At 42.7% G+C, this 26082-nt stretch overlaps 1 protein-coding gene across 7 annotated transcripts in view; it reads right to left on the bottom strand.

The window, feature by feature from the left end:
• The window catches only part of shank1 (SH3 and multiple ankyrin repeat domains 1), a 131603-nt gene that overhangs the window by 95019 nt on the left and 10502 nt on the right, over positions 1-26082 (bottom strand). For all 7 annotated transcript variants that reach the window (XR_009999731.1, XR_009999730.1, XM_062957582.1 and 4 more), the window contains exon 2: positions 13-255. Coding sequence is in view for 5 of the 7 variants with exons in the window: in XM_062957582.1 (XP_062813652.1) it covers positions 13-222 (210 nt within the window). In the remaining 2 variants the exon portion in view is untranslated. The remainder of the gene's footprint in view (positions 1-12; positions 256-26082) is intronic.

Raw genomic sequence — 26082 nt, 5'->3', positions numbered from 1 at the left:
TTAGCTTCTCACCGTTTGGTGCAGGTCAGGAATACCAATTCGGAAGACCATCATACTGAAGTGCGCGTCTTCAGGTACTGTCATGGGGTGACTGTGGGCAGGGTTAGCAGGGCTGGCCGGAGGGCTGGGCCCCTCGTGGGAGCTCTCCGAGCCCGACTCCCCCTCGGGGCACTGGGAGAGGTGCTCCTCCTCCTCCGCGCTTGTTTCGGGGCTCTGGGGCATCGTCAGGGGTGCTGGGCACCATCACTGGCTGCACTAAAAATAAGAGGAAGGAAAGATATTCATTGTTATTCTCACAAAGGGGTGCAATAAAAGAGATATTAGCATTGAGAGTCTGGAGCAGAGCACTACAATACACTCAAACATACACAGTTACTGAAGTACATGTTTAGCCCATGACATCTTACATCCTGAGGCAAAGAATTAACTGGTGCACAGGCACATGTGGACGTCTTTCCCTTTCTGCTTCCGCTATGCCACTTTCCTCTCTTTCTTTCTTCCCCTCATATCCATTTAGTGGTTCAACTGGAGTAGTATTGTTGCCTAAATCCTACTAGGTAAAGGTAAAGGTTTTCCTCTGACATTAAGTCTAGTCATGTCCGACTCTGGAGGTTGGTGCTCATCTCAAGTCAAAGAACCGGCGTTGTCCGTAGACACCTCCTAGGTCGTGTGGCCAGCATGACTTCATGGAGCGCTGTTACTTTCCCGCCAGAACTGTACCTATTGATCTACTCACATTTGCATGTTTTCGTACTGCTAGTTTGGCAGAAGCTGGGGCTAACAGTGGGAGCTCACCCTGCTCCCTGGATTCTAACCATCGATCTTTTGGTCATCAAGTTCAGCAGTTTAGCGGTTTAACTGTGCTACTGTGGGCTCCCTAAATCCTACTACTAGTTCCTAAACCTAATTTAATTCCAACAAGAATAGAGTCATTCAATCAACTGGATCAACCTATGTGTTGATTCAACAATTGAGACAATGGGTCTACTCTAGTTGGGACTTACCAGCCAGCAGGATTCCAGGCAAGGGATGTTAAATATTTGATTAGTTCATTCTTGTTTGTCAGGGAGAATCTTCTCACCACTGGATGAGATGATAAGGGCTTTTGCATATTTAGTAATAACTTTTCACATATGGGGACTTTTTAGTGATTTTTTTGTACCAATATCATATTTTGATGCAAAATACATTATGTTTGTGTAAAATTGATTTATTTTTGTTAGTCTGGTCTTTTTATTCTCAAGCGGGAACAAGAAAATCTCAAGGAGGCTGACTTGTTTTTTCAAGCAGTGTTTTGAAACATGTTTTTTAAAACTGAGGATAAAAAAAATCTAGGAACTTCACTTTCCTAGAAGGGAGATAGCACTCTTCCAGAAGCTTAGACCAGGATCTTCCATTAGGCAGAATGAGGCACTCACCTCAGGCAGGAGAGGCAGAGAAGGGCAATGAGGGTGTTGGAGAGAACACTGTGTGTGCCACTTAGCCTGCACTTGAACCTACCCTGCTGTTCTTAAGTGGAATGGAAGAAGATCTCCCAAAGCCAAGATGGCTTGCAGATGGCTTTTGAAATGAGCTGAGGGCTATGTGGGTTCAGGATAAGGATTACAGTTTACATACTGGGATAGCTTCTAAAAGTGAAAATCTATATGTGTGTATGTGGCATGGGTATACATTTATACAGACAGACTCCCACCTCCACAAACAGCTACAATTCCCAGAGATGAGGAGCCACCGATGGCCCTCCTTCCAAAGAACATTGCAGGTTACAGCGGGCACATGAACATGCCGTGCCAGTGTCTTCCACAAACACCATCCTGCCCCCCCCCCCCCCCCCATGTGAAGGCTTTCAGACAGGGACAATTTCATCCTAGATTTTCTGTTTTTTTCTCCACCAAAGACACTTCCCAGTGTTTCTCTTTCCATTGGTGTGAAATTTGCATGACCACATCCACTGCCTCTGCCTTAACCCTTTCCTCCTCTTTCCTATGGCATACAGCAAACAGAGCGGAATTAAACATATTGGAGGGGTTTTGGAGACTGACCCACAGAATGGAAGTTATAGTTCACCCTGCATCAAGACACAGTACCATGACCCCATCGACAATGGACCTGGACCACATTTGGCACACAGAACCTCCATGAGCAACGAAAAATACTGCCTTGACATTTGGGAGTTGTAGGTGTTGGGATTTATAGTTCACCTGCAACCAATAGCACTCTGATCCCCACCAATGATGGACTTGGACCTAACTTGGCACACAGAACCCCTGTGACCAATTGAACCTACTAGAGGGCTCTGGGGGGAAGTGACTTTCATTTCTGTGAGTTGTAGTTCATCTACATCCAGAGACACCCACCGACAATAGTCTGGGACCAAACGTGGTACACAGAACCCCCATTACCAACTGTACCTACTGGAGCAGTTTAAGGGAGACTGACCTACCATGATGGGAGCTGTAGTTTATCCTGCAGCCAGGCAGCATATTGAACCCCACCAATTATACACCTAGAAGGCAAACTTGCCCAACATGACAAACTTTAACCACTGATGGGAGTTTAAGGGAGTTAACCTGGCATGATGTGAGTTGTAGAGTTGTAGTTCACCCACAACCTTATGCATTTTGAACCATTAAAATTTACTTTCTCAAATAACCCGGGCAACGTTGGGTACCCAAGCTAGTATACACACACACACACACACTGTTTCCTGTGTAGACATATGCACATGCATACATGCATGCACACTTACTACATCCCTTATATCTAAAAAGACAGATGGGAAAGAAGATATATGCAAATGGAGGCACATGGAGACATTTTGGGCTTTCTTTTCAATCCATGTGCAATAACCTACGCCTTATCCCTGCATCTTCATCTGCTGAGATTGGGCCTGATTACCCAGACAACGTTTCTGATGCTTGAACGCTCAAAAACCACTATCAGCAAGCTGCTGCTGCCACTCTCTCCTCCTCCACTCCCAGCCCCCTTCATGCAAACAACTAAATGGAGAATAAATCGTCAAGAATAAATTGTTGAGATTTACACACTGAGGCGTTGGGTGCAATTTTATCGGACTGCACATGGTGCACATATAATAGTTACAGACTCATGCCTCTTTTTAAAACACGGGTAGATTCATTACAAACTAGGAGAGCAGGGCCTGCCCAACCATTAGTCAGAGTGAGGCAGCCACTTCAGAGAGGAAGATGATGGTATCCATAGCTGCCTTCCTCCATGCCACTTGTGCCTCTGTAACATAGACTGGACAAATAAGTTCTTAAGGGTGAATGCAATATCAAAAAATGCAGCAGGGATATAGTGTGGCTATACCCAGAGCTAGCACTGAGACAATCTCAGGCAACAGATGCAGAGGAGATTGATCTTGAGAGAGCCTTCTAGACAGCTCAGATGGTCCTTCTGTTGGAAGAAGGTGCCTTGTATTTCAAGCAACCATTCCTACCCACTCACCCTACCAAGCCCACTGCTTTGACAGGTGATGAAAGATGGTACATGGAAGGGTCCCTGCCTCCCGTTTTGTCATTGCTTCATGCAGCAAAAGCTCTTGAACTAGTCCTGCATTTTCTCACTCACCCTACCATACTATATCAAATATTTCATGTTAGAGAAGGAACCACGGTTGTGAAATGGGTTAAACCCTTTTGCTGGCTGGACTGCTGACCTAAAGGTTGGGTTGCTGACCTGAAGGTTGCCGGTTCGAATCCGTGAGATGGGGTGAGCTCCCGTCTGTCAGCTTTAGCTTGTGGGGACATGAGAGAAGCCTCCCAGCAGGATGGTAACACATCCAGGTGCCACCTGGGCAACATCTCTGTAGATGGCCAATTCTCTCACACCAGAAGCGATTTGCAGTATTTTCTCAAGTCACTTCTGACACAATAAAAAATGTTGGAGAAGACCAAACCTTTATGGAAAAAGGAAGCAGGAGGCATACTTGTGCAGAACCTGGAAAAGGGTTTGGGTGGTACCACAATTCCCAGATGCACCAACTAGAATGGCCAGTAGGTGTACTAGCTGGTGAATTTTGGTACTTGTCCAAAAAACCCCACCTTCATGTGCTTCTGCACAATAAGTTTACTCTACCGATAAACAAAATATTCCTTTGAAATCAATTCTGTGTATGCTCAAGGTTGCTATATACCTTTACTTAGGGTGGGCTGGGGTGCCATTACCATCTTTGCTTCAGGCAGTAATATATCTTGCATTAGCACTGAAATATGCTTCCCAGATGTTTGTGCAAAGCAGCTTTTATTTTACAAGTGGTCCCAGATGTTCTCTCTTTCTCTCTCACACACACATACAGAGTATGTGCACATCTATAAATCTGCATAAACATAAACACAATCCTCCTTGGCCTGTCCAGGGCATCTTGATAAGGATTCTCTATATCCTCCCTTCCTGCCCCCTTTTTGCCCTACTAATTTCTTCATCTCATTCTGATCTACTCTCCTTAACCCGGTCTCCCCTAATGTATAGACGAATCAGAATGATTTGCATCCTCACCCATGATCTGGGTAGAATTCCTTCCTCACCTCCAGCCGCTGCCCAAGCACATCTGCCAAGTGTTCCTTTCCGCCCCACCCTGGTCTCCTTCACTGACTTCTTGTGCTCTGTGTCCCAGATTCCAGGCTGCCCCAGGGCCCAAGCAATCTGGAAGCGGCACAAGACGTCCCAGAATGCAGAACAGCCCTGGGACGCCTGCCCCACTTTCAGCACCTGCCAAAAGGCCCTATAATTAGCCCAAAAGGACACAAGTGACCCTGCCCCATACTTGTTCTGATCCCATTTGCTAGATATCTCAGACATGCAAATTGAAGAGACAAGAGGAGCTGGGGGGTGCACAGACCGAAGGCAAACCATGTGGTTGTATGAGGAAGTGCCCGGGTTCAAGCCCTGGCATCTTCATACACGCTCTTCTAGGGCTGAAGGTGACAGAGAAAAAATATTTGCTGTCTGAAACCCCCGAGGGCTGTTCCTTGTCTAAACTATATGATCCTGGGCTAGATGGGTAAATAACTTGACCTGATACAAGGCAACTTCTTATGCCTCTGTTCTTTGGGAACGAAACATTGAGTAATTTAGCTATTCAGGTCAGAATCCAGTTGGTGCACTCAGTTCATGTAATAACTAATTACTTTAATAGGTTATTCTAAAAGGATAGCCTTCCACTGTTTGGGAGCAACACAGGTTGCCATTCCTGAATTCCCAACAAGCAATCTTCTGCAAAAGAGGAGAATATAATAACAGGGTTGATTTACAGTGAGACAGGTAGTTCTTTAGATCAAGAGGACAGGCAGTTTTTGAAAAATAATGTGCCAGGCACTATCACCATACTTGTGATCATTATCTAGAATTGTTTCTTTCCTGGAAAGCATCTGTAGAGTGGCAGCCACAGACTAATGGAGCAGCATGTGTCCAGTAACCATCACTACCGGTGTTAAGATTGCCCCAAGCCATTTAGATCTTTAAAGGTTAAAACTGGCACATTGAACTGAGTGCAAAAAAGGGAGGCAAGGATTGTTGATGGTTTCTATACAGTTGTAAGGTCATCATACATCAAAGTAAACATGAAAACAAATAGCAAAGACAAAAAGGAGACATCAAAAGCCCTAAATCCTATTTTCAGGATAGGTTCAGCATCTTATGTAGCATTTAACAAATCCCAGAATGGATTCATTACATCACTTACATCAGTGGTTCTCAACCTGTGGATCCCCAGGTGTTTTGGCCTACAACTTCCAGAAACCCCAGCAAGTTTACCAGCTGTTAGGATTTCTGGGAATTTAAGGCCAAAACATCTGGCTGAGAACCACTGACTTACGTAGAATCGTCTGGCCATCTCTGCAACTAGGACAGGTCTTTCTGTTGTAATATGTCATCTAAACTGTGCATTAGTTAGTAGTCTAGGTTTTACATTTCGTATCAGATGAAATGTTGGGATGCTTAGGTGAAGATGGGCAAGAGCAGCTCTAATATTAGACAGAGTGAGGCAGCTACTCAGACACTCCAGCTGCTTCCTCTTCAATCTCCTGATCTTTCTTTTCATAGAACAATGCTTCTCAGGCTATCTGGTGTAGGGAACTATTGTTTTTTGTTTTGTTTTTTTAGTGTGCCAGGGCTTATACCGTATTTGTGCCATATGCCATTCAGAGTTTTAGAAACTCTATATGGACCAACAGCCAAAGGCTTGTGGACCAGCACCAGTACAGGGACCACAATTTTCAGCAGAACTAATATAGAGAAAAGAGGTATGTATGGCATATGGATCATTCAGCCCCCCCCCCCCCCCCACCTCAAGAACAGATCTACTGCTCTTAGGTTTGGAGAAGGAATCTATTATATGATCAGTGCAAATGTAAGAGACTGACCTTGTTCGTCCAGCGCATTCAGAAGGGAAGTAAAGGAGAGAATTCCAAGAAAGTGATAAAACAAGCCTTTTATTGTTATCACAACTATGATAAGGCAAACATCCGTACATACCCCAAAGGGTTGTATCATGGAAATGGCCGCCACGCCGCATGTCGCAGGAAACAAAGAATATATACCCTTGGCTTATCTAAAATTGACCAATGGCTGAGGGTCTTCCCCACCTTCCACACCCACTTGGCATAAGTGATACCTGTGACCTCACTTGTTGATTTCAAGCTAACTTTTGGTCTTGGAACTTTCTGTAGAAAGGCACCAGCTCACAGGAAGGGAGGGGCATATGCAAAGTCACATAGGCAAAAGTTTACTATTTTCTGGCTTATAGTCCCTTCACTAAAGCAAGGCTCAGGTGTCAATGAGCTTCTGTTCATGGAACTGGAGGGAAGGCATGCCCTACTATCTTTTCCTTCAGGCAGCAAAATGTCTTGGTATGGCCCTGGAAGTAGAACACTAGACAGAGATTCTTTGTTTGGTGAGATACATGGAAACCACACTCTGTGACCACAAACATGAAGCCCTCTCAAAGTGCTTTTTTCCCTTCTGATCCATCAGAAATAATCAGATACTAGATATCAAAAGCTGGAAAAACCAACTAAGTGCAGATGAGGTCAGAGAGCAAATTGCACAAAAATGTTTCGTGTTTTGAAGTGTTAACATAAGTTGGCTTTTCTTCTTCTTTTTCTGGATTTCAAGCACAATGAGTTCAGAATCCATCTTGGGAACAGCTCAGTGTGTGATCCCTTTCATGGCTCAATATGGCTTGGATATATCTCTCCAAAGCAGGTTCCAAAACCAGAGATATGGACATGATTGGACAAGAAACTTTTTCAAACACTCATAAAACTGGTTCAACAATGCAATCCAGATGGGCCACGCATCTCCAGCACACCATACTTCACTGGTATTTGCTGAGCTGTATGTTAACTGTAAACACTCAGGCGAACATTAATTATGCTGGTGGTAAATGGAATTAATACAAATGTGGTAAAATGTGCATATGCATAATCTGAATAACACCTCGAGTGTTATGAGTGCTGTAAGACATTTCTGTAAGTGAGAGACCACACACAGAGAAATAGGCACAGACAGACACACAGCACAGAATTATATAATTTCTTTGAAAGTACTCCAGTTTAGATTGGCTTTCTCTGACTTGCTGTCTGTGGCACATAACCACATGATGTCTGTCGCTATTCTGTGTAGACTAGATCAGCATTTGAATGTTATGTCAAGGGAAGAACAACTCAGGGCTAGTGTAGGGGGTTTGAGACAGGCCATAGGAAACATTACTGGCTCCAGATTTCAGAAAGGTCTTTGGATGCTCTGATAGAGCTGTAATATCAAGGAGAATTAGTAGCAGAGTCAATAATGTATTGGCAACAGGGCTCCTGCAGGGTATGGACCTTGGTAGATGCCCAACAGTACCTACTTTTGACGCCATAACCATACATAGAAATCGGCAACACGGTGGTACAGACAATCCAGATTTTAGGATTAAATGGCATATGTTTATACTTGAAGGCATGTATTACGTGCAAAGTACACTTACATAGTATGAAGAATCCTGCTATATTAAGCCAAGAAGTAAAGGTATATGATGCAATCCAAAACATAGGGTATCATGGGTTGCTGTGAGTTTTCCGAGCTGAATGTCCATGTTCCAGAAGCATTCTTTCATGGCGTTTTGCCCACATCTATGACAGGCATCCTCAGAGGTTGTGAGGTAACATGGCCATACAGTCTGGAAAATTCACAGCAACCCAGTGATTCTGGCCATGAAAGCCTTCGACAAGACATCATGATGGGTGAGATGCATTAATTTCTTTCCACTATTACAGTACTCACAATCAGCATCTCACATTTTAAAATATGCCAGCTCTGTGCTTGGAGATTCCCATTTCACTACCCTGCTAGTATCTATTGAAACATCTCTACTCTCTGGCTGTGTCTAATCAAATAAGCTAGGGCAAATTACTCATTTGCAGAGAATACCCAGAAATTGAGAGGCACTGTGACACACCGAGAAAACTGTCTATATAGCATCTATACATATGTTGAAATGTTGTCACCTATACATGACCAACTTGGGAAACATTTTTTGACTATAACCCCTGGAAACTGTCAGATACATAGCTAGGATGATGGGAATTCTGGGAGTTCTGGTCCAAATTTAATCCATTTATAAGTTCTACATGTAACTATTCACCACTTTATCCTACAAATAATGAGAGGAAAGATAGTGACATGAACACATGCGGAACGGAAGCTGCCTAAAATGGCAAAATTTGATAAACTTCAAGACCTGAGCTGGAACTGGAACCGAAGATGGGATGATTCTTGAACAGAGCTCAGGAGTCTTAACTTTTTGGACTACAGTCCCCAAAATCCTGCAGCCAGCAATGCCCTTTGGTTGGTGTATTCTAGGAGTTGTAGATGAAAAAGTAATTTTTCTAGGCTGCAGTGTAGAACAGGCATGGGCAAACTTGGGCCCTCCGGGTGTTTTGGACTTCAACTCCCACCATTCCTAACAGCCTCAGGCCCCTTCCTTTTCCCCCTCAGCCGCTAAAGTCTAAAACACCGGAGGGCCCAAGTTTGCCCATGGCTAGTCTAGAACCATCTCAGATTCTCCTTTCTTTCATCTCAGTTACTCACTTATGCAGACCTCCATTTACTGATTGATTCATTCATGTATTCATTCACTTACGCATCCACTTTCTATCCACCTCTTCTCTCATTTTCTTTCTTTTCCTATGATGCAGGAAAATGCTTTGAGAAAGCTTGACGCTTAGGTGTAACCGTGTACATTTCCACTCCCACCTTCCAAAATTCTCCCAACGACAGCCCTTCCTCTCTTACTACATCTGCATTAACAAGACTGACCATGCACTCTTATGAGCTGAGTAGCAGTGGGAAAACCCTGAGAAGGAAACATTATTCTACACCCAGTAAGCAGTTTGATACCAATTCAACTACCTTGGCTCAATGCTCTGGAATCCTAGGAGTTGTAGCATGGTGATGCACCAGCACTCTTTGGCATAGAAGGCTAAGGACTTTGTAAAACTACAACTCCCATTGAGACATGGCAATTAAAGTGGCATCAAACTACTTTAATTCTACTGTTTATAATTACTGTGACACCAATAGTTGTGATTAAAGGTAAAGGTTTCCCCTGACGTTAAGTCCAGTCATGTCTGACTCTGGGGGTTGGTGCTCATCTCCATTTCTAAGCCGAAGAGCCGGCATTGTCCATAGACACCTCCAAGGTCATGTGTCCGGCATGACTGCATGGAGCGCCGTTACCTTCCCACCGGAGCGGTATCTATTGATCTACTCACATTGGCATATTTTCGAACTGCTAGGTTGACAGGAGCTGGGGCTAACAGCGGGCGCTCATTCCGCTCCCGGGATTTGAACCTGGGACCTTTTGGTCCTCAAGTTCAGCAGCTCAGTGCTTTAACACACTGTACCACCAGGGGCCTTAACTGTGATTATAAGTGATTAATTACAACATTCACACCGGCCTCCACCAGACAAAAGTTCTTTCTCCCACCCTGGACCTTCCACAGATTAGTTTCCAATATACCTCACAACTTCTGAGGATGCCTGTAATAGATGTGGGCGAAACGTCAGGAGAGAATGCTTCTGCAACATGGCCACACAGCCCGGAAAACTCACAGCAACCCATAGTTGTATTCTTTACTATATAGCCTTGCCCACAGAGAGCATTGGAATGGGTGGAAAACGTTTTTTTTTTCCCCTGAGTACCAAACTACGCTGAAGCAATTTAGTTTGCATACATGCGCACACATAGAAACACATACACAGACACCAGATATACATTTGACTATTTTCAACTAACTATAGGTATATCTTAGTTAATAAAGTAGATGTGCTCCTGGGCATTACTTCTTTAACAGAAAATGTTGTGCAAGAGACAGAAATAATGTGGAAAGAATAGGGATGGTTTCTATACTACTACTACTACTACTACTACTACTACTGCTACAACAAAAAAGAACAGTTAAATGTGTTTCAGCAAACTTCCTATTTCCATATTACATATTAACAATATGCACATATATAATGAAACTATCAAGTCAGATAAGCCTTGCGTGAGTAAACAAAAGGATTATGAACCTTTTATGGACCACTTGAAAGCTTCCAAAATGTATTTGGTGATTACTTTTTCATGATTCCTATTCTGGTGGCCAAGTGTGTAACTCAGGCATGGGCAAACTTTGGCTCTCCAGGTGTTTTGGACTTCAACTCCTACAATTCCTAACAGCCTATCGGGGCCGGGCTGTGGCGCAGCTGGCTAGTAACCAGCTGCTATAAATCACTACTGACCGAGAGGTCATGAGTTCGAAGCCCGGGTCGGGTTAAGCCTCCGACCATAAAAAAAAAATAGCCCCGGCTTACTGTTGACCTAGCAGCCCCGAAAGACAGTTGCATCTGTCAAGTAGGGAAAATTTAGGGACGCTTTATGCGGGAGGCTAATTTAACTAATCTACAACACCATAAAACTGCTCACGAGGAAAAGAAGAGGAAGAACAGCCACCAATGGACGGTGAAGCAACAGCTCCCCCTGTGGCCGGAATCGTGAAGCTGGAAAGATGTTAAAAAATGCCTCTGTGTCTGTCTAAAACTGAATGTGTTTGTCTGTTGGCATTGAATGTTTGCCATTTATGTGTTCACTGTAATCCGCCTTGAGTCCCCTTCGGGGTGAGAAGGGCGGAATATAAATACTGTAAATAAATAAATAAATAAATTGTGGGAGTTGAAGTCCAAAACACCTGGAGGGCCAAAGTTTGTCCATGCCTGGTGTAACATCATACTTTCTTAATATGATGCAGGCCTGTCTCCTCTCCCCTCTTCTCTCTGTTTCACTGTTCATAGATACTCAAGAAAAGATTCAGAAGGCAGCTGCTGTTTTACCTGGTTTGTTTTAGGTGGACATATGCAGCTACAGTAGGATCAGCTAAAGCAGAATCCTGCTTATTCCCAAATGAAGCAATATTGCATTTTTTTATTACAGACTAATTGCTCCAACACAAAACAAATCTGTATTTCTCCAGCCTTCTTTCACCATCCTCCTGACATCAATAGTGCTGTTGTTTACTTTTAGAGTATTTTAGCATATAATTTGAATGTGTGATTTCAGACCCTTGCAAATTTAGAGAATGTATAATTCTGGGATTTTAGACTTGTGATTTTAAACTATTCATTTTCTGTGATGTTGTTATCCACCCCAGTGTATAGATATGTGCAAGTGCATATGTGGAAATAGCCAAGTGTTTCAATTTTCTTTGAAATAGATCAACCACTGGTCCTATAGTCCAAAGATTATAATGATGCACAGGAGCTGTGTTCTCTGGTTTGTCTCCTCGACAACAAATCAAAGAAATATCATTTACTTTCTCTGGTTGGTCAGGCAAGAAACAAGCAGAGAGCCAGTGATTGACAGATCTGTCTATTCTCATGGACTAAAGGTCTATAGCTGATTCATCCATTTGAGCAGTGTACAATTCTACTTTGCTAGCATGTCATAAACCAGGATTCCTGTGAAATTGTGGCTTACTATGACAGATTTGGTCTTCCCTATATGATATGCTTCCAAGAACTACTAATCGCAGAGTTCCTTACACCAAAAAAGAGGAAAGAAATGCAAGGGCCAAAAAACTATAATAATCTGGTTCTATGAGCATTTACTATGTTAGTCTGTTTTTGCATCAAACATGATTAGGACTTCTATTGCAACTTAAAGTATAACGCATGATTCTACCCAAAGCTCTTGTGGATCACTAGATTCTACTCCCAGCAGTTGGTAGATATGGATTTCCACTGTATCTCACTAAATTTGGTGTTACCCCGATTCCAATGCTAGGGTTTACAGAATGCAAGCCACATTAGTTCTCAGAGCCAATGCCAGTTAATGCTACAAGTCAAATATACAGGAGTCATATGTCTTACGCACATAGATCAAATAGTACCATGTTGTTGTGGTGGTGCCAAAGGCCTAATTTGAGAACATTTTATGCCATATGTTGGACCTGTATGTTTCTGTTTTAGAAAAAGTGCACCCCCCCCCCCCCAGAAATAGAAATCAACCAATCAATGAATAAAGGTTGTATATCTGTAGGAAAGGGCCTATGTTCCAGGTAACTATAGGGTTCAGAAAAGCAGCACTTTGGTTCTCTTTCTAACAGCTTGTCAGGGAGATTAACAACTTGGAAGTGAAATTCTATCAGTCCCATTTTGGTTGTGTTGCTCTGAAACCTATTAGCATCCTTGTCCCATCCCATTTTGTCCTCCCTGCTCAGAATTATGTATTTTTCATGCATTCGTTCTCAAAATGTCTGCATTTTTACTAATTTATGTACATTTTACACACTCTCCCCAGACATTATAGAGTGTCTTTCCATGTTCTTGAAACAGATACATTTTTAGCCATCCATTTTCTAAAATGTGCATGTTCTGTGGCCATTTTTCCTCTGCTAAATTGCAAAGAAAACCTCAGAAATATACAGATTTGGGAGGCAAGATGCAATTTGCCCCACTACTAGCCTTGATGCAGGCAAAACTGGTATTTCTGCAGGAAAATGCTAACTTAGCAAAGCCTTAGCGTAGAGGAGACACTTAAGAAGGAAAATTAACACATCTAACCTGATGTAATATATTCCTCAGAAGTATCACTATCGTTGGCAATTATTGTGAGATATATTAAAAACCCTTTCTTAAATTATACTGTCCCTCTTCTCATTTAATTTGAATATATTCAAGAGCAAACCTTTCCACCTTAATGTGCATTTTGGATCCAACTCAGAAGTGTATCTCTTAACTCTGTATTGATATACAAGATAGCTCCTAATAAGCCAAGCTAAAAGGCTTAAGCTGTCTTGGACAGAGCTACTTTCAGACAACTATATTTCATCTTGGAAAGGGAATGGTCTGAACAAACCACTTGAATAATTCCAACCCAGGACTAGGCTCTGTATTTGGGGGGCATTGGTCCAAAACACCTGGTGGCCTCACTTGGCCACAGTAGCAGCTCTCATAACAACACCAGGTGGGTGGGTGTTAGTCACAGCTTTAATTTCCTACCATGTCACAGAATGATGCAGCGTGGTTATTAAAAGATTGGCTAGGTTCACTCTCTTGGTGCTTTGAGTAGTAAATAGATATAGATCTATGGGAAATGGGATGGGCTTCAGGCACTGGATCTGGCAGGGCCCAAGAGACCTGGCAGGTGCTCAAGGATGCTAGATGCCAGTGCTGGGGCTTCTTTAAATCTCTATCAACTGAACTGATCACCCATTTGAAACCTTGATTTAAAGTAATGACATCAGACTACAGTTTGGGAAAATTTATTTTTCCAAACTTCGCAGAATTCCCAGCCAGCATGGTCCCAAACGCTCAGCAAAGCAATGTGAAAGACCTTAAGACCCTAAGGCCCACTTCCACACAGCTGTATAAAATCCACATTGAACTGGATTTATGGCAGTGTGGACTCAAATAATAAAATTTAAAGCAGATATTGGGGATTATCTGCCTTGATATTCTGGATTATATGGCTGTGTGGAAGAGCCCTAAGAAAACCTTCAAGTCAGAGATTGTCTTTTTCAGTATTAACTTGCATTTTCAATTCTGGTTTCCAGATTTTAAAAGTTCTGGGGCAAGTTCCTTTCTGGGGCAAGTCTCTTTCTCTTCCTTATGTATACCATCTTTACCTATACATTTATCCTATTCAGTGTTCTTCTTGATTTACTATCCTGATTTTATTGTTTTTTTAGTACTAGTCACCAGATTTAGTTCTTTTCATGGTTTCCTCCATTCTATCGAAATTGTCCACATGCTTGTGGATTTCAATGGCTTCTCTGTGTAGTCTGACATAGTGACAGTAAATAAAGAACAACACTGAAAAAAGGGGAATTCCAGACATGAAACAATCAGGGCCAGCTAACACCTCCCAAAAAGAAATCCCCCAGGCAGGAAGTAGTCAGGCTTTGAAGCTACAAGGCTATTTAATACTAATCATGCTGGCCAATTGCAACATTCACACTTGCCTCAAGCAGACAACACTTCTTTCTCCCACCTTGGACATTCCACAGATTTATAAACCCCATTTGCCTAATTTCTAACAGACCTAACATCCTCTGAGAATGCCTGTCATAGATGTAGGTGAAATGTCAGGAGAGAATGCTTTTGGAACATGGCTATACAGCCCAGAAAACTCACAGCAACCCAGACTTTCCAAGTGTTGTTAATGGCAACAAAACAGCTTCATCTCTGGTACCCATCTGGCCATGAAAGCCTTCTACAGCACACTTGGAAAGTCTCTCCCAATGGGTTTTGCAGAGCTCCTTTTAGTACTTCAGGAGAGTTCAGAGGATTCTATGCTTATAGTATTTTGTTTCTCCTGTTTAAAATGTTGGGTTTTTAAAAACAAAAACAAAAACAAAAAACCCACAAAAATCCAGGAAACATTCAAGCAAGAAATTCAGCTAGTGCCCTTCTGGTAACAAAAGGCTCCCATCAGTTGAATAAAGAGGGGAATAATCTCTCTTTGTCACCAAGTTTCCTCTGGTATTAGGAGACCATTCAGAGTGGATTTAGGGGGCAATGGGGCCTTGCAGGAGGGAGAGAAAGAGTGGAAATGTTCCACTTCAGGAGCAGAAGTCTACTTAAGAAATTGTGGATTTCATCCAAAGTTTATTCATTTCCCCTCCTAAATACAAAAGCTCTACTTTTGAAAGGCACGACCACATAACATCCATTGTACAGAGAAACAGATGTCAGATAAAGCACATTTTTAAAAGAATAACGAAATAAATGAACTCAAGAACATATGAATAGAAATGTATTATTATATCTGAAGACTAGGACCAATAGTTTTAAGACAGGGTGATTGTATTATAATGTTTTGTTTTATTTAGTTCTTAATTGTTACCATCTAATTTTGCACTCTCTCTATAGTACACTCTATTTTGAGTAGAAATATTTACTGAAAAGCTGATAATAACCAAAATATTTTGGACAGATGGTCCAGCTACCTTACAAACCATCTTCTTTTTACCACAGCCCTACTGAATTTGATGTTCTCCAGATTTGATGGACTACAATCCCATCCTCCAGTCAGCATGGCCGTGCTGGCTCTGGATGGCACTCGACGACATCTACAGGGCAACAAATTAGGAATGATTTCCTAATGATTTTCTCCACCAAAACAGAAGGGAGTTCCTGGTTTAATACGCTGTGCACCATTTCTCCTACATACCAAAAGCCAGCCCTACTATTCGATCAAGTGAGGCCAATGCCGTGGTGTCAGATGCAGAGGGCAAAGATTGCTGGTATGTTGTTAGAGGACTGTGTGCCCTATGTACTGCCCTACATATTGTAAGGTTATTCAAGACTAATAAAGAACATTTAACCTAGTGGTAGCTGGTGGATCCCATGTTCGTTGGGTTATGAATCTACTCCGTGTTTTGCTTCCCTTTAAGGAACTATCCAAGGTTCTATTTTGGGGTTTAGGACTTTAGACAGTTCCTTTAAAATGAAGCTAAGCCCAGGATGTGCTCACTACCCAACTGTCATGGAATTTGACTGCCAATCTAAACAGACTCTCTACATGGAATAACTGGGGAGCAGATACATAATCCTCTGTCTGATATATAGAATGATTAGGTGTGGGCCAGTTATTCACATGACCAGGGACGTAAGAGAAAGCAGTATAAAAGGCTGGTGTTATAGGGAGATGGAGGGGACAAAGATGGAGCATTGATCTGCTGCCTTTGGCATTTGGTTCACAGAGGAAAGACGTGAACCATCAACTCTCTAAGTCAGCGTTTCTCAACCTGGTGGTCGGGACCCTGGGGGGGTCATGAGGGGCTTCAGGGGGGTCACAGAAGACCATCAGAAAACACATATTTCGAATGGTCTTAGGTGATCCCTCTGGCAGAGAAGGCTGAAGATCTCTCCACCTGTCCTTTGGCCCAATTCTATTGTTGGTGGGGTTCAAGGTGCTCTTTGATTGTAGGTGAACTGTAAATCCCAGCAACTACAACTCCCAAATGTCAAGGTCTATTTTCCCAAAACTCCACCATTGTCCACATTTGGGCATATCGAGTATTTGTGCCAAGTTTGGTCCAGATTCATCATTGTTTGAGTCCACAATGCTCTCTGGATGTAGGTGAACTACAACTCGTAAACTCAAGGTCAATGTCCACCAAAACCTTCCAGTATTTTCTGTTGGCCATGGGAGTTCTGTGTGCCAAGTTTGGTTCAATTCCATCATTGGAGGATGTCAGAATGCTCTTTGATTGTAGGTGAACTATAAAGCCCAGCAACTACAACTCCCAAATGGAAAAATCAATCCCTCCCAACCCCACCAGTATTCAAATTTAGGAGTACTTGATATTAATGCCAAATTTGGTCCAGTGAATACATCCTACATATCAGATATTTACATTACGATTCATAACAGTAGCAACGAAAATAATGTTATGGTTGGGGGTCACCACAACATGAGGAACTGTATTAAGGGGTCACCGCATTGGAAAGGTTGAGAACCACTGCTCTAAGCCAACATCATTCCAGACATACAAACAACTCAGTAAGGCACCAACCAGAAAGGAGACAAAGGGGGACAGTGGTTTGTCTAAAACTTCGCCAGGTGATCATTATACAATTCACGGCCCTCTTTTTTGTTCTTGCACTACATGTCCAAATTTACATGTATTCTCATGTGTTGCATACATTTGCATACTCAAATTCAGACATCACTACTCTCAGTGAAACAGGAATACATCACTATACTACTAAACCCAATGAAACAGGAATAACACAAGGGAAGCTGTAATCCAATGGCTTTTGTTATCCCTCTGCTCAATCTGTTGACCGATGGCAAATGATCGATAGGCAACTTCAAGACCCTGCCTTTTCACCCTTACGGTTATTGATCTTTAAACAGAACTTGGACAGGACATTCCTTCAAATAGAGAAATCCATAAAATTGAGGTTCATCCTCCATTGAATGGGACACACGGCTGTCCCAGGGATGGAACAAACACCACAAGCAGGACAATGCAAAGGGCACCCACCTTGAGCCAGCTCTGGCTTATTGCCAGTCCACTATAGCTGTTCCTTCTTTGCACCGACGCAGCATTCCCGACTCAGAAAATTAAAATGTTGCACTCAAAGCAGGTTTCGCCAAACAATCAAACTGATGGATATTTGCTTTCGTGGCATAAATTGGCTCTATTAGCATTCTGTGTTCTGAACTTGACATCAGCGAGTTTCTTTTCTAGGATTTGTGGCAGAAGAGAGCAATAGCAGGCAGACAGGAGGCTGGGCAAGCAAACAAGGTTTGATATGTAAATGTGTGGGACTAGAAGCTATGAAGGAGCGATGGGCAGTCATGCAAAATTCAGAAATGATGAAGGATCCCTCCTGAAACTTGGAGCCTTTGGCAGACAATAACAATATTTGGCATTTCCTGAGCACACATTGGAGTGATCACCATGCTTTACTTAGAATCTGGATGATGAGATACGGGCAGCGTCATCTCTTATATCCTTACCACAATCTTATGAAGTAGGGCAGTATCATTAACCCAAGTACAGGTTAAGCATCTCTTATCCGGAATTTCAAAATACGAAATACTCCAAAAATTTTCACATGGGTGGCTGAAATTGTGTACACTTTGTTTCATGGACAAAAGTATTTAAAATGTTGCATAAAATTACCTTCAGCTCCACGTATAAGGTGTATGTGAAACATAAATTAATTTTGTGTTTAGATTTGGGTCTATCTCCTAAATATCTTTTTATGTACATATATACAAATACTGTTATTAAAAAGAAACCCAAATTCCAAAACACTTCTGGTCTTAAGCGTTTTGAATAAGGTTGACTTATACAGACAGAGGGCTGAGATAGAACAAAGGGGTTGCTTTAAACATAAACTTCTCTCTGCTTTTTGTACGTTTTGTTACTCTCCCTCCCTCCTTCAGGTGAGCAGACCATAATATGTCAGACTCTTGGGTCAGTTTCTCTCAGACTATTCTATATCAGAGGGTTATTGTCAGAGTAACAGAGAGCTGGGGATCTATGAAAATCATTCTAAGCTTCCTTGAGGAAGTAAAGTCAAGGTTTCCCCCTGACATTAAGTCTACTCGAGTCCGACTCTGGGGGTTGGCACTCATAACCATTTCTAAGCCAAAGTGCCAGTGTTGTTCATAGACACCTCCAAGGTCATGTGGCCAGCATGACTGCATGGAATGCCGTTACCTTCCTGCCGAAGCAGTATCTACCAATCTACTTACATCTGCATGTTTTCAAACTGCTAGGTTGGCAGAAGCTGGGGCTAACACTGGGAGGTCACCCTGCACCCCAGATTCAAACTGCTGACCTTTTGGTCAGCAACTTCAACAGCTCAGTGGTTTAATCCACCATGCCACCAGGGGCTCCTTTCCTTTAGGAAAGGAAAGATAAAAAATGTAATAACAATGTAAAAGTATAGTTTACGCAAACAATACGGTGATATATTCAAACAAGGCAAACCAAATTTTGCCTTCAAACTAGGATACTATGGGTCCTGGTTTACCCAGTTCAAATTACAGTAAAATAATGGTTTACTGAGTGCCTCCACTAGCCTCCAAGCAAAGACGGTGAGCTTTAATCCTCCAGAGTTTGATGGAGAACAACATCCATCATGTTTCACCACTGGGCAGGCTGATCAGGACTAATGGGAACTAGAGTTCATCTGGAGGGCAACCCTGTCCACAGGGTGAACCTTCTTACTGGACACGAACTTCATAATGATCTCCCAATAGGATTTCACTTGGAAAACAAATGGACTATTTGCTTCTCTTTAATAGTACCTCTAAATCTACTGTGTGACGCAGGCTGTCTCACTCTGTCTCAATATTCTACATCAAACCTTGCCCTGAACAGTTTCAAACAGTGGGACAGCCAGCCTGACTGCACGACTGAGAGCTAAAACGAACAGGAAAGTGGGTGGAATAAAGAGGTAATAACAAAGTATCAAATGTGTGCAGGTTTTCATTGTCATTATTAAGCTTGAAAAACAATAGGTCCAACCCAAACCTCCTTCTCCTCCAGATTTCCCTCGGGTTGCAACTTTTTTTTGGCTCCTAGAGTTCCTCAGGGTTTTAATTTTTTGCACAGGAATTTGTTGCTGAAAGATGTTTGATTCTCATAGCACGTGGTTTTCTTTACTTGCATATCTTGCATTTGTTGCGCATTGTTTTGGGCTTCATGATTTGAAAGCAAACAAAAACTAAATGCATCGAAATGCAATGGGTTAAACCCTTGTGCCGACTGAACTGCTGACCTGAAGGTTGGCTTGCTGATCTGAAGGTTGCCAGTTACAATGATGGTGGGTGGCTTACATGCCAGTGGGGTGCTTTAGACTGGAAATCTCCTAAAAGTTTTAGCACAATTTAAAGGCGCTAATCAAGGTGGTGCAATGATTTTGGTGATATAGTTCAGCACACTGGATAGCTCCTTTAAAATGCAGACTGAAATATTGGGCCCACTCTTACAGAAGCGACCACTATCACCAGATTACTGAGGCCCTTACATTTGAAAAAATCTTGTAGAAGGGGAAATGGCTAATGCATTATTCATATGCAATAACATCTTGATTGCCTCCCACCTCGGGGCATAAATACAGGGATTGTCATGAAGAGCATCTAAACTTCAAAATTTACCACTAAAAATCCTAAGGAAATCTAGATAAAGTGAACGTGAGCAACTGAGCTTTCATGGCATTTATGCAAAAGAACATCCTTGTGAAAGAAAAACACAGAGTTAGAGCAGGCCTTTTAGTCTCCTAGCTTGCCACTCTACTTTATGTAGGAAATCCAGCACTGGGGAATTTCCAAAGATGGTTATTTCTTTTCTGTGTGAGGGTATTTCAGTTCCTTGGTTTTACCATCAAACTCTGCTGAACTCTTTTTCATATACATAAAGATTTGCTTGCAGATCCTTCTTCCGCTGTGTTGTGAATATACAAGGTTGAGTATCCCTTATTCCAAATGTTATGGAGCCGCAGTGGCGCAACTGATTAAATCCTTGTGCTGGCTGAACTGCTGATCGGACGGGTGAGTTGCTGACCTGAAAGTTGTTGGTTCAAATCCGCAAGACAGGGTAAGCTTCCATCTATCAGCTCTAGATTGCGGGGACATGAGAGAAACCTCCCAGCAGGATAGTAACACCTCCTGGTGTCCCCTGGGCAACATATCTGTAGACAGCCAATTCTCTCACATCAGAAGCGATTTGCAGTATGTTCTCAAGTCGCTTCTGACATGATTAAAAAAGAATTCCAAATGTTTTGGGCCAGAGGTGTTTTGGATTTTGGATATATATATTTTTGATTCTGGAATGCTCGCATTTCCATAATGAGATATCTTGGAGATAGGACTCAAGCCTAAACATGAAAATCATTTCTATTTCATATATACCTTATACACATGGAGATAATCTTCATTTTCCAATCTTGTAAATAACTTCATGCATGAAACAAAGTCTGTGTACACTAAACAACCAGAAAGCAAAAGTGTTACTATTTCAGCCAGCCATGCGGACAATATCACATTTTGGAATATTTCAGATTCCAGCTATCTGGATAAGGGATAGTGAACCTATACATCGTAATCCTGCCAAAGTGCTGGACATTTTCAAAGTTCTAGCTGTTTGAGACCACATTTACTGTATTTGCTGGAATTCCATGATCTGTAGTATGCTTAGGTACTTAGAATGTTCTGGTCTGGAATAATATCCCTGTATGAATGAAGAATTTGAGAAGAAAAGGGGGAAAAGATGGAGTTCCTGTGCATATTGGTCCCTGCTCCTCAATCCATAGTCTTCCTGCGTTGAACAAGGAGGCCTATACAGGCACTACATTTACACAGGGAGAAAAATAAGCACAATTGTAGACCTAGTGTGCCCAAATACATAAAGCATTCTAGGAAGTCAGGAACTGGGAGAATGTGGGTGCAACAAATATGTGTGGTCCTATCCCTAAACCTGCCCCCAGTGGCGCAGCGGATTAAACTGCTGAACTGCTGAACTTGCTGACTGAAAGGTCAGCAATTTGAATCCGGGGAGCAGAGTGAGCTCCCGCTGTAGCTCCAGTTTCTGCCAACCTAACAGTTCGAAAACATGCACATGTAAGTAGATCAATAGGTACTGCTCTGGCAAAAAGGTAACGGCACTCCATGCAGTCATGCCAGCCACATGACCTTGGAGGTGTCTATAGATATCGCCAGCTCTTCAGCTTAGAAATGGAGATGACCACCAACCCTCAGAGTTGGGACATGACTAGACTTAATGTCAGGAGAAAACCAGATGTCATGGACTTCAGCTTCCATAAGCCTTTGCCAGCATAGCCAATGGTAAGGAATGCTGAGAGATGCCATCAATATCTGGTGAACTACATAATTCTACCCACTTCTTACCCTCGTGGTTCAGATGAATACCTGAATGTTACTAGTTTCTTAACCTAATCTAATCTTCTTCACAAGGTATTTTTGAAGATATAAACATTGGCAGAGTCAAAGACCTGGTTAGACCTGAATGCTTTGAAGGATTCGTTATTTGAGCTTATTTGATAAAGAAAGAACCGCCAGAAAGGAGAGAAGGCAGAGGCCTTTTCAAGCACCTGGACAGTGGCAGACACAGGTAACCTGGTCACAGGTTTCCCACCCATAAAAGGTAAAGGTAAAGGTTTCCCCTGACGTTAAGTCCAGTCGTGACCGACTCTGGGGGTTGATGCTCATCTCCATTTCTAAGCCGAAGAGCCGGTGTTGTCCGTAGACACCTCCAAGGTCATGTGGCCGGCATGACTGCATGGAGCACAGTTACCTTCCTGCCGGAGCAGTACCTATTGATCTACTCACATTTGTATGTTTTCAAACTGCTAGGTTGGCAGGAGCTGGGGCTAAAAGCGGGCGCTCATTCCACTCCCGGGATTTGAACCTGGGACCTTTTGGTCCGCAAGTTTAGCAGCTCAGCGCTTTAACACACTGTGCCACCAGGGTCCCCTTTCCCACCCATATTGATTTAAATTATTGTACAGTCCACTGACTGTTTCCATGGATTTAAGCATCCATGGAGTTAACCATTCACGGCTTGATAATGTATTTTTAAAAAGAACATATACAGTAGAGTCTCACTTATCCAAGCTAAATGGGCAGGCAGAAGCTTGGATAAGCGAATATCTTGGATAATAAGGAGGGATTAAGGAAAAGCCTATTAAACTTCAAATTAGGTTATGATTTTACAAATTAAGCACCAAAACATCATGTTTTACAACAAATTTGACAGAAAAAGCAGTTCAGTACGCAATAATGCTATGTTGTAATTACTGTATTTACGAATTTAGCACCAAAATATCACGATATATTGAAAACATTGACTACAAAAATGGCTCCGATAATCCAGAAACTTGGATAAGCGAGGCTTAGATAAGTGAGACTCTACTGTATAATTTTTTTCCATTTTATACAAGAAACACAATTTTCCTATGTCATTATATATAAAGAAACTTGAGCATGCACAGATTTTGGTATCCATGGGGATACTGGGACCATGGGTACTCTTACTAACTCCTTCATTCATCTCTTATCTCTTCTCTTATTCCCTGTTGTAAAGGGGCATGAACTATGTAAGTGTCAAATCAACCCAGAGGTGAGTTTGAAGTCACAAGTCCAATGTTATTCCACAGCATCCTTTGGCAAAAGCTAGAATCCTAATAGGGCTCAACTCTGATGATAAAGAGAGCCCTTTTTCATCCACCCGTTGCAGGCAGGAATATTACTCTCATCTATGTCAATACATAGGGCAATCTTATGCCTATGTGGACATTTTTCCCAAGGCCTCTTCAAATTTGCTGGTGTGTGGCTCTTTGCACTCATGTGGTCATATATTATGTATATACCCTAACAGATATATGCAGCCATGCACTAGTCTGAAAACGCTTCTGCATCCGCTACTTCCAACGTGCCAATGATTCAAGCGGCTATAATCTCACATACCACCCACAAACTCTGAAATATAAAACATCCATGTGCACAGTTTTTGCACCGCTGTCCTTATTCTCTCTCACACATATGCACATAGTCGTGAAACTATATGTGTGCACATGTGGAAATGCTGCAGGATACAGATACATATATTTATTCTGACACATATGTAAAGGACTGGATTTGCATATGAAATTGATGCTGTGCATGCACAATCTCACCAGTGCTGCACATGCTTTCAATTAGAAGCCTTCATTCAGGCATGTTTAGCATTCCCACAAGTATACATGTATGCTAGGGGACATCCGTGCACGCTCAGTTATTTCATACACACAGCTGCACATACTCAGACATATACTCATCTATGAACGCATGCTCTCATTCAAGCAGGACCACATATCTCCTTGACAGAAATTGGGGTATGTGCATGTCCACAGATTGGCACAGGGACCTTCTCACATGCCATAGAGCCAAGAATGCAACTCCCTCCTCCCGCACACACCGCAGTAGCTGTTCTCTCTGCACACCCAGCAGAAATACTCTCAGAAGCATGAATCAAAGACTCGGGAGCTAAGAATAGCCAGGCCCAGCTGGGCGGGGGAGAGGTAACGCAGGCGCTGTTCGGAATAATGCCAGCCTGGGAATGGGGGGTGTAGAGATAAGAGATGGCCTCCCCCTCCATACACACACACACATACCAGAAAGTCCACCCATGGTGACAAAGGAAGACTTGTGGGGGGGGGGGGGAACCTGCTGGGTTCCCACTTCTCATAAATGGGGTTCATCATAATTATATCCAAGAATAGAATTAGACAGCGAGGTGTGAGAAAGACATGACAGTGAGAATGGGGAGGGAAGAAAAGAAGAAGAGCTGATATACTGTCTTCTCTTTTTCCTTCCTGCAAGGGAAGGAAGACATTGTGACTACAGAGGCTATGAAAAGGGCAAGCAAAGATATATAGGCTGGTTTATAGAACGCAAAGGCCGATATTGATTAGCTACACCAAGGTGTGCAGACAGGGAGAAAGAGCCATGCAAAGAGATTCACATGGAGCACACTGTCAAGACTTGGCGCATAGTGAGGGGCTGTTCTCTAGACAGGCGGCAGAGAGCTGACCTGGCAACAATGTCAATTGCTCAGTGTGTGAGTGTGCGCATGCTTCTTCCTCAGCCCTTTTTACATCCCTCTAGTGCCACTTAGATGTGAAATGAGACCAAATGAGTCCAACTCTCTCTAATGTGACACCTGCACACTTACTTGCTTACTATTCAAACAGATCGAAACACGCAGATAAACCTTCTTGAACTTGAGCATAATTGTTCTCATTTTCTATAATGTGTTCTCAAAAATGCATCCATATGCACATTTCCAGATGTTTATATAGGCTTAGTCTCTCTTATCTCTTTCATACACTCATCCACATTTATCCATAATCACACTGACTCAAATGTGCATGCGATTGACATCTATCCAAGTCATCTTTGTATAGTAAAGATAAACGTTTTCCCCTGACATTAAGTCTAGTCAAGTCCAAATCTGGGGAGTGGTGCTCATCTCCATTTCTAGGCCAAAGAGCCAGCGTTGTGCGTAGACACCTCTTTGTTCTATGTTAAGGCATTGAATGTTTGCCTTATATGTGTAATGTGATCCGCCCTGAGTCCCCTTCGGGGTGAGAAGGGCGGAATATAAATACTGTAAATAAATAAATAAATGAGGTCATGTGGCCAGCATGACTGCATGGAGTGCCGTTACCTTCCTGCTGGAGCCGTACCTATTGATCTACTCACATTTGCATGTTTTCGAACTGTTAGGTTGGCAGAAACTGGAGCTAACAGCGGGAGCTCACTCTGCTCCCTGGATTCGAACTGCCGACCTTTTAGTCAGCAAGTTCAGCAGTTCAGTGGTTTAACCCGCTGCGCCACTGGGGGCAGGTTTAGGGACAGGACCACACATATTTGTTGCACCCACATTCTCCCAGTTCCTGACTTCCTAGAATGCTTTATGTATTTGGGCACACTAGGTCTACAATTGGGCTTATTTTTCTCCCTGTGTTAATGTAGTGCCTGTTTAGGCCTCCTTGTTCAACGCAGGAAGACTATGGATTGAGGAGCAAGGACCAGTAGGCACAGGAAATCCATCTTTCCCCCCTTTTCTTCTCAAATTCTTCATTCATACAGGGATATTATGCTACCTGGATTTGAACCGCCAACTTTTGGTCAGCAAGTTCAGCAGTTCAGCGGTTTAACCTGCTGTGCCACCAGGGGCTCCTTCATCTTTGTACAGAATCATGTATAACCCTTCAATATACTGCCAAAGTAGAAAACTGGTGGCTTTTGACCTGGAAGATCAGAATTCTTTTATCAGATGCTTCCAGTTAAACGGGCTTTAGGCCACTTGTCACCACTCTGACTTGCTTCTCCAATCATTCAAATATTCTTTCCAGCCTACTTACACAACCTCATCTCCCCCTATGTACCTGTGCGGGCCTTAAGAATTGCCAAGTAGGCCCTTCTTACATCCCCGCCTCTGTCGCAAGCGCGGTTTGTGGGAATGAAGGAGAGGGGGCCTTCTCGGTAGTGCCCCCCATACCCCAGCT

This window comes from Anolis carolinensis, chromosome 6 (genome assembly GCF_035594765.1).
Source record: "Anolis carolinensis isolate JA03-04 chromosome 6, rAnoCar3.1.pri, whole genome shotgun sequence".
Classification (NCBI taxonomy): Eukaryota; Metazoa; Chordata; class Lepidosauria; order Squamata; family Dactyloidae; genus Anolis; species Anolis carolinensis.
The sequence above is the reverse complement of the archived record's forward strand: the minus strand, read 5'-3'. Positions and strand labels throughout refer to the sequence as shown.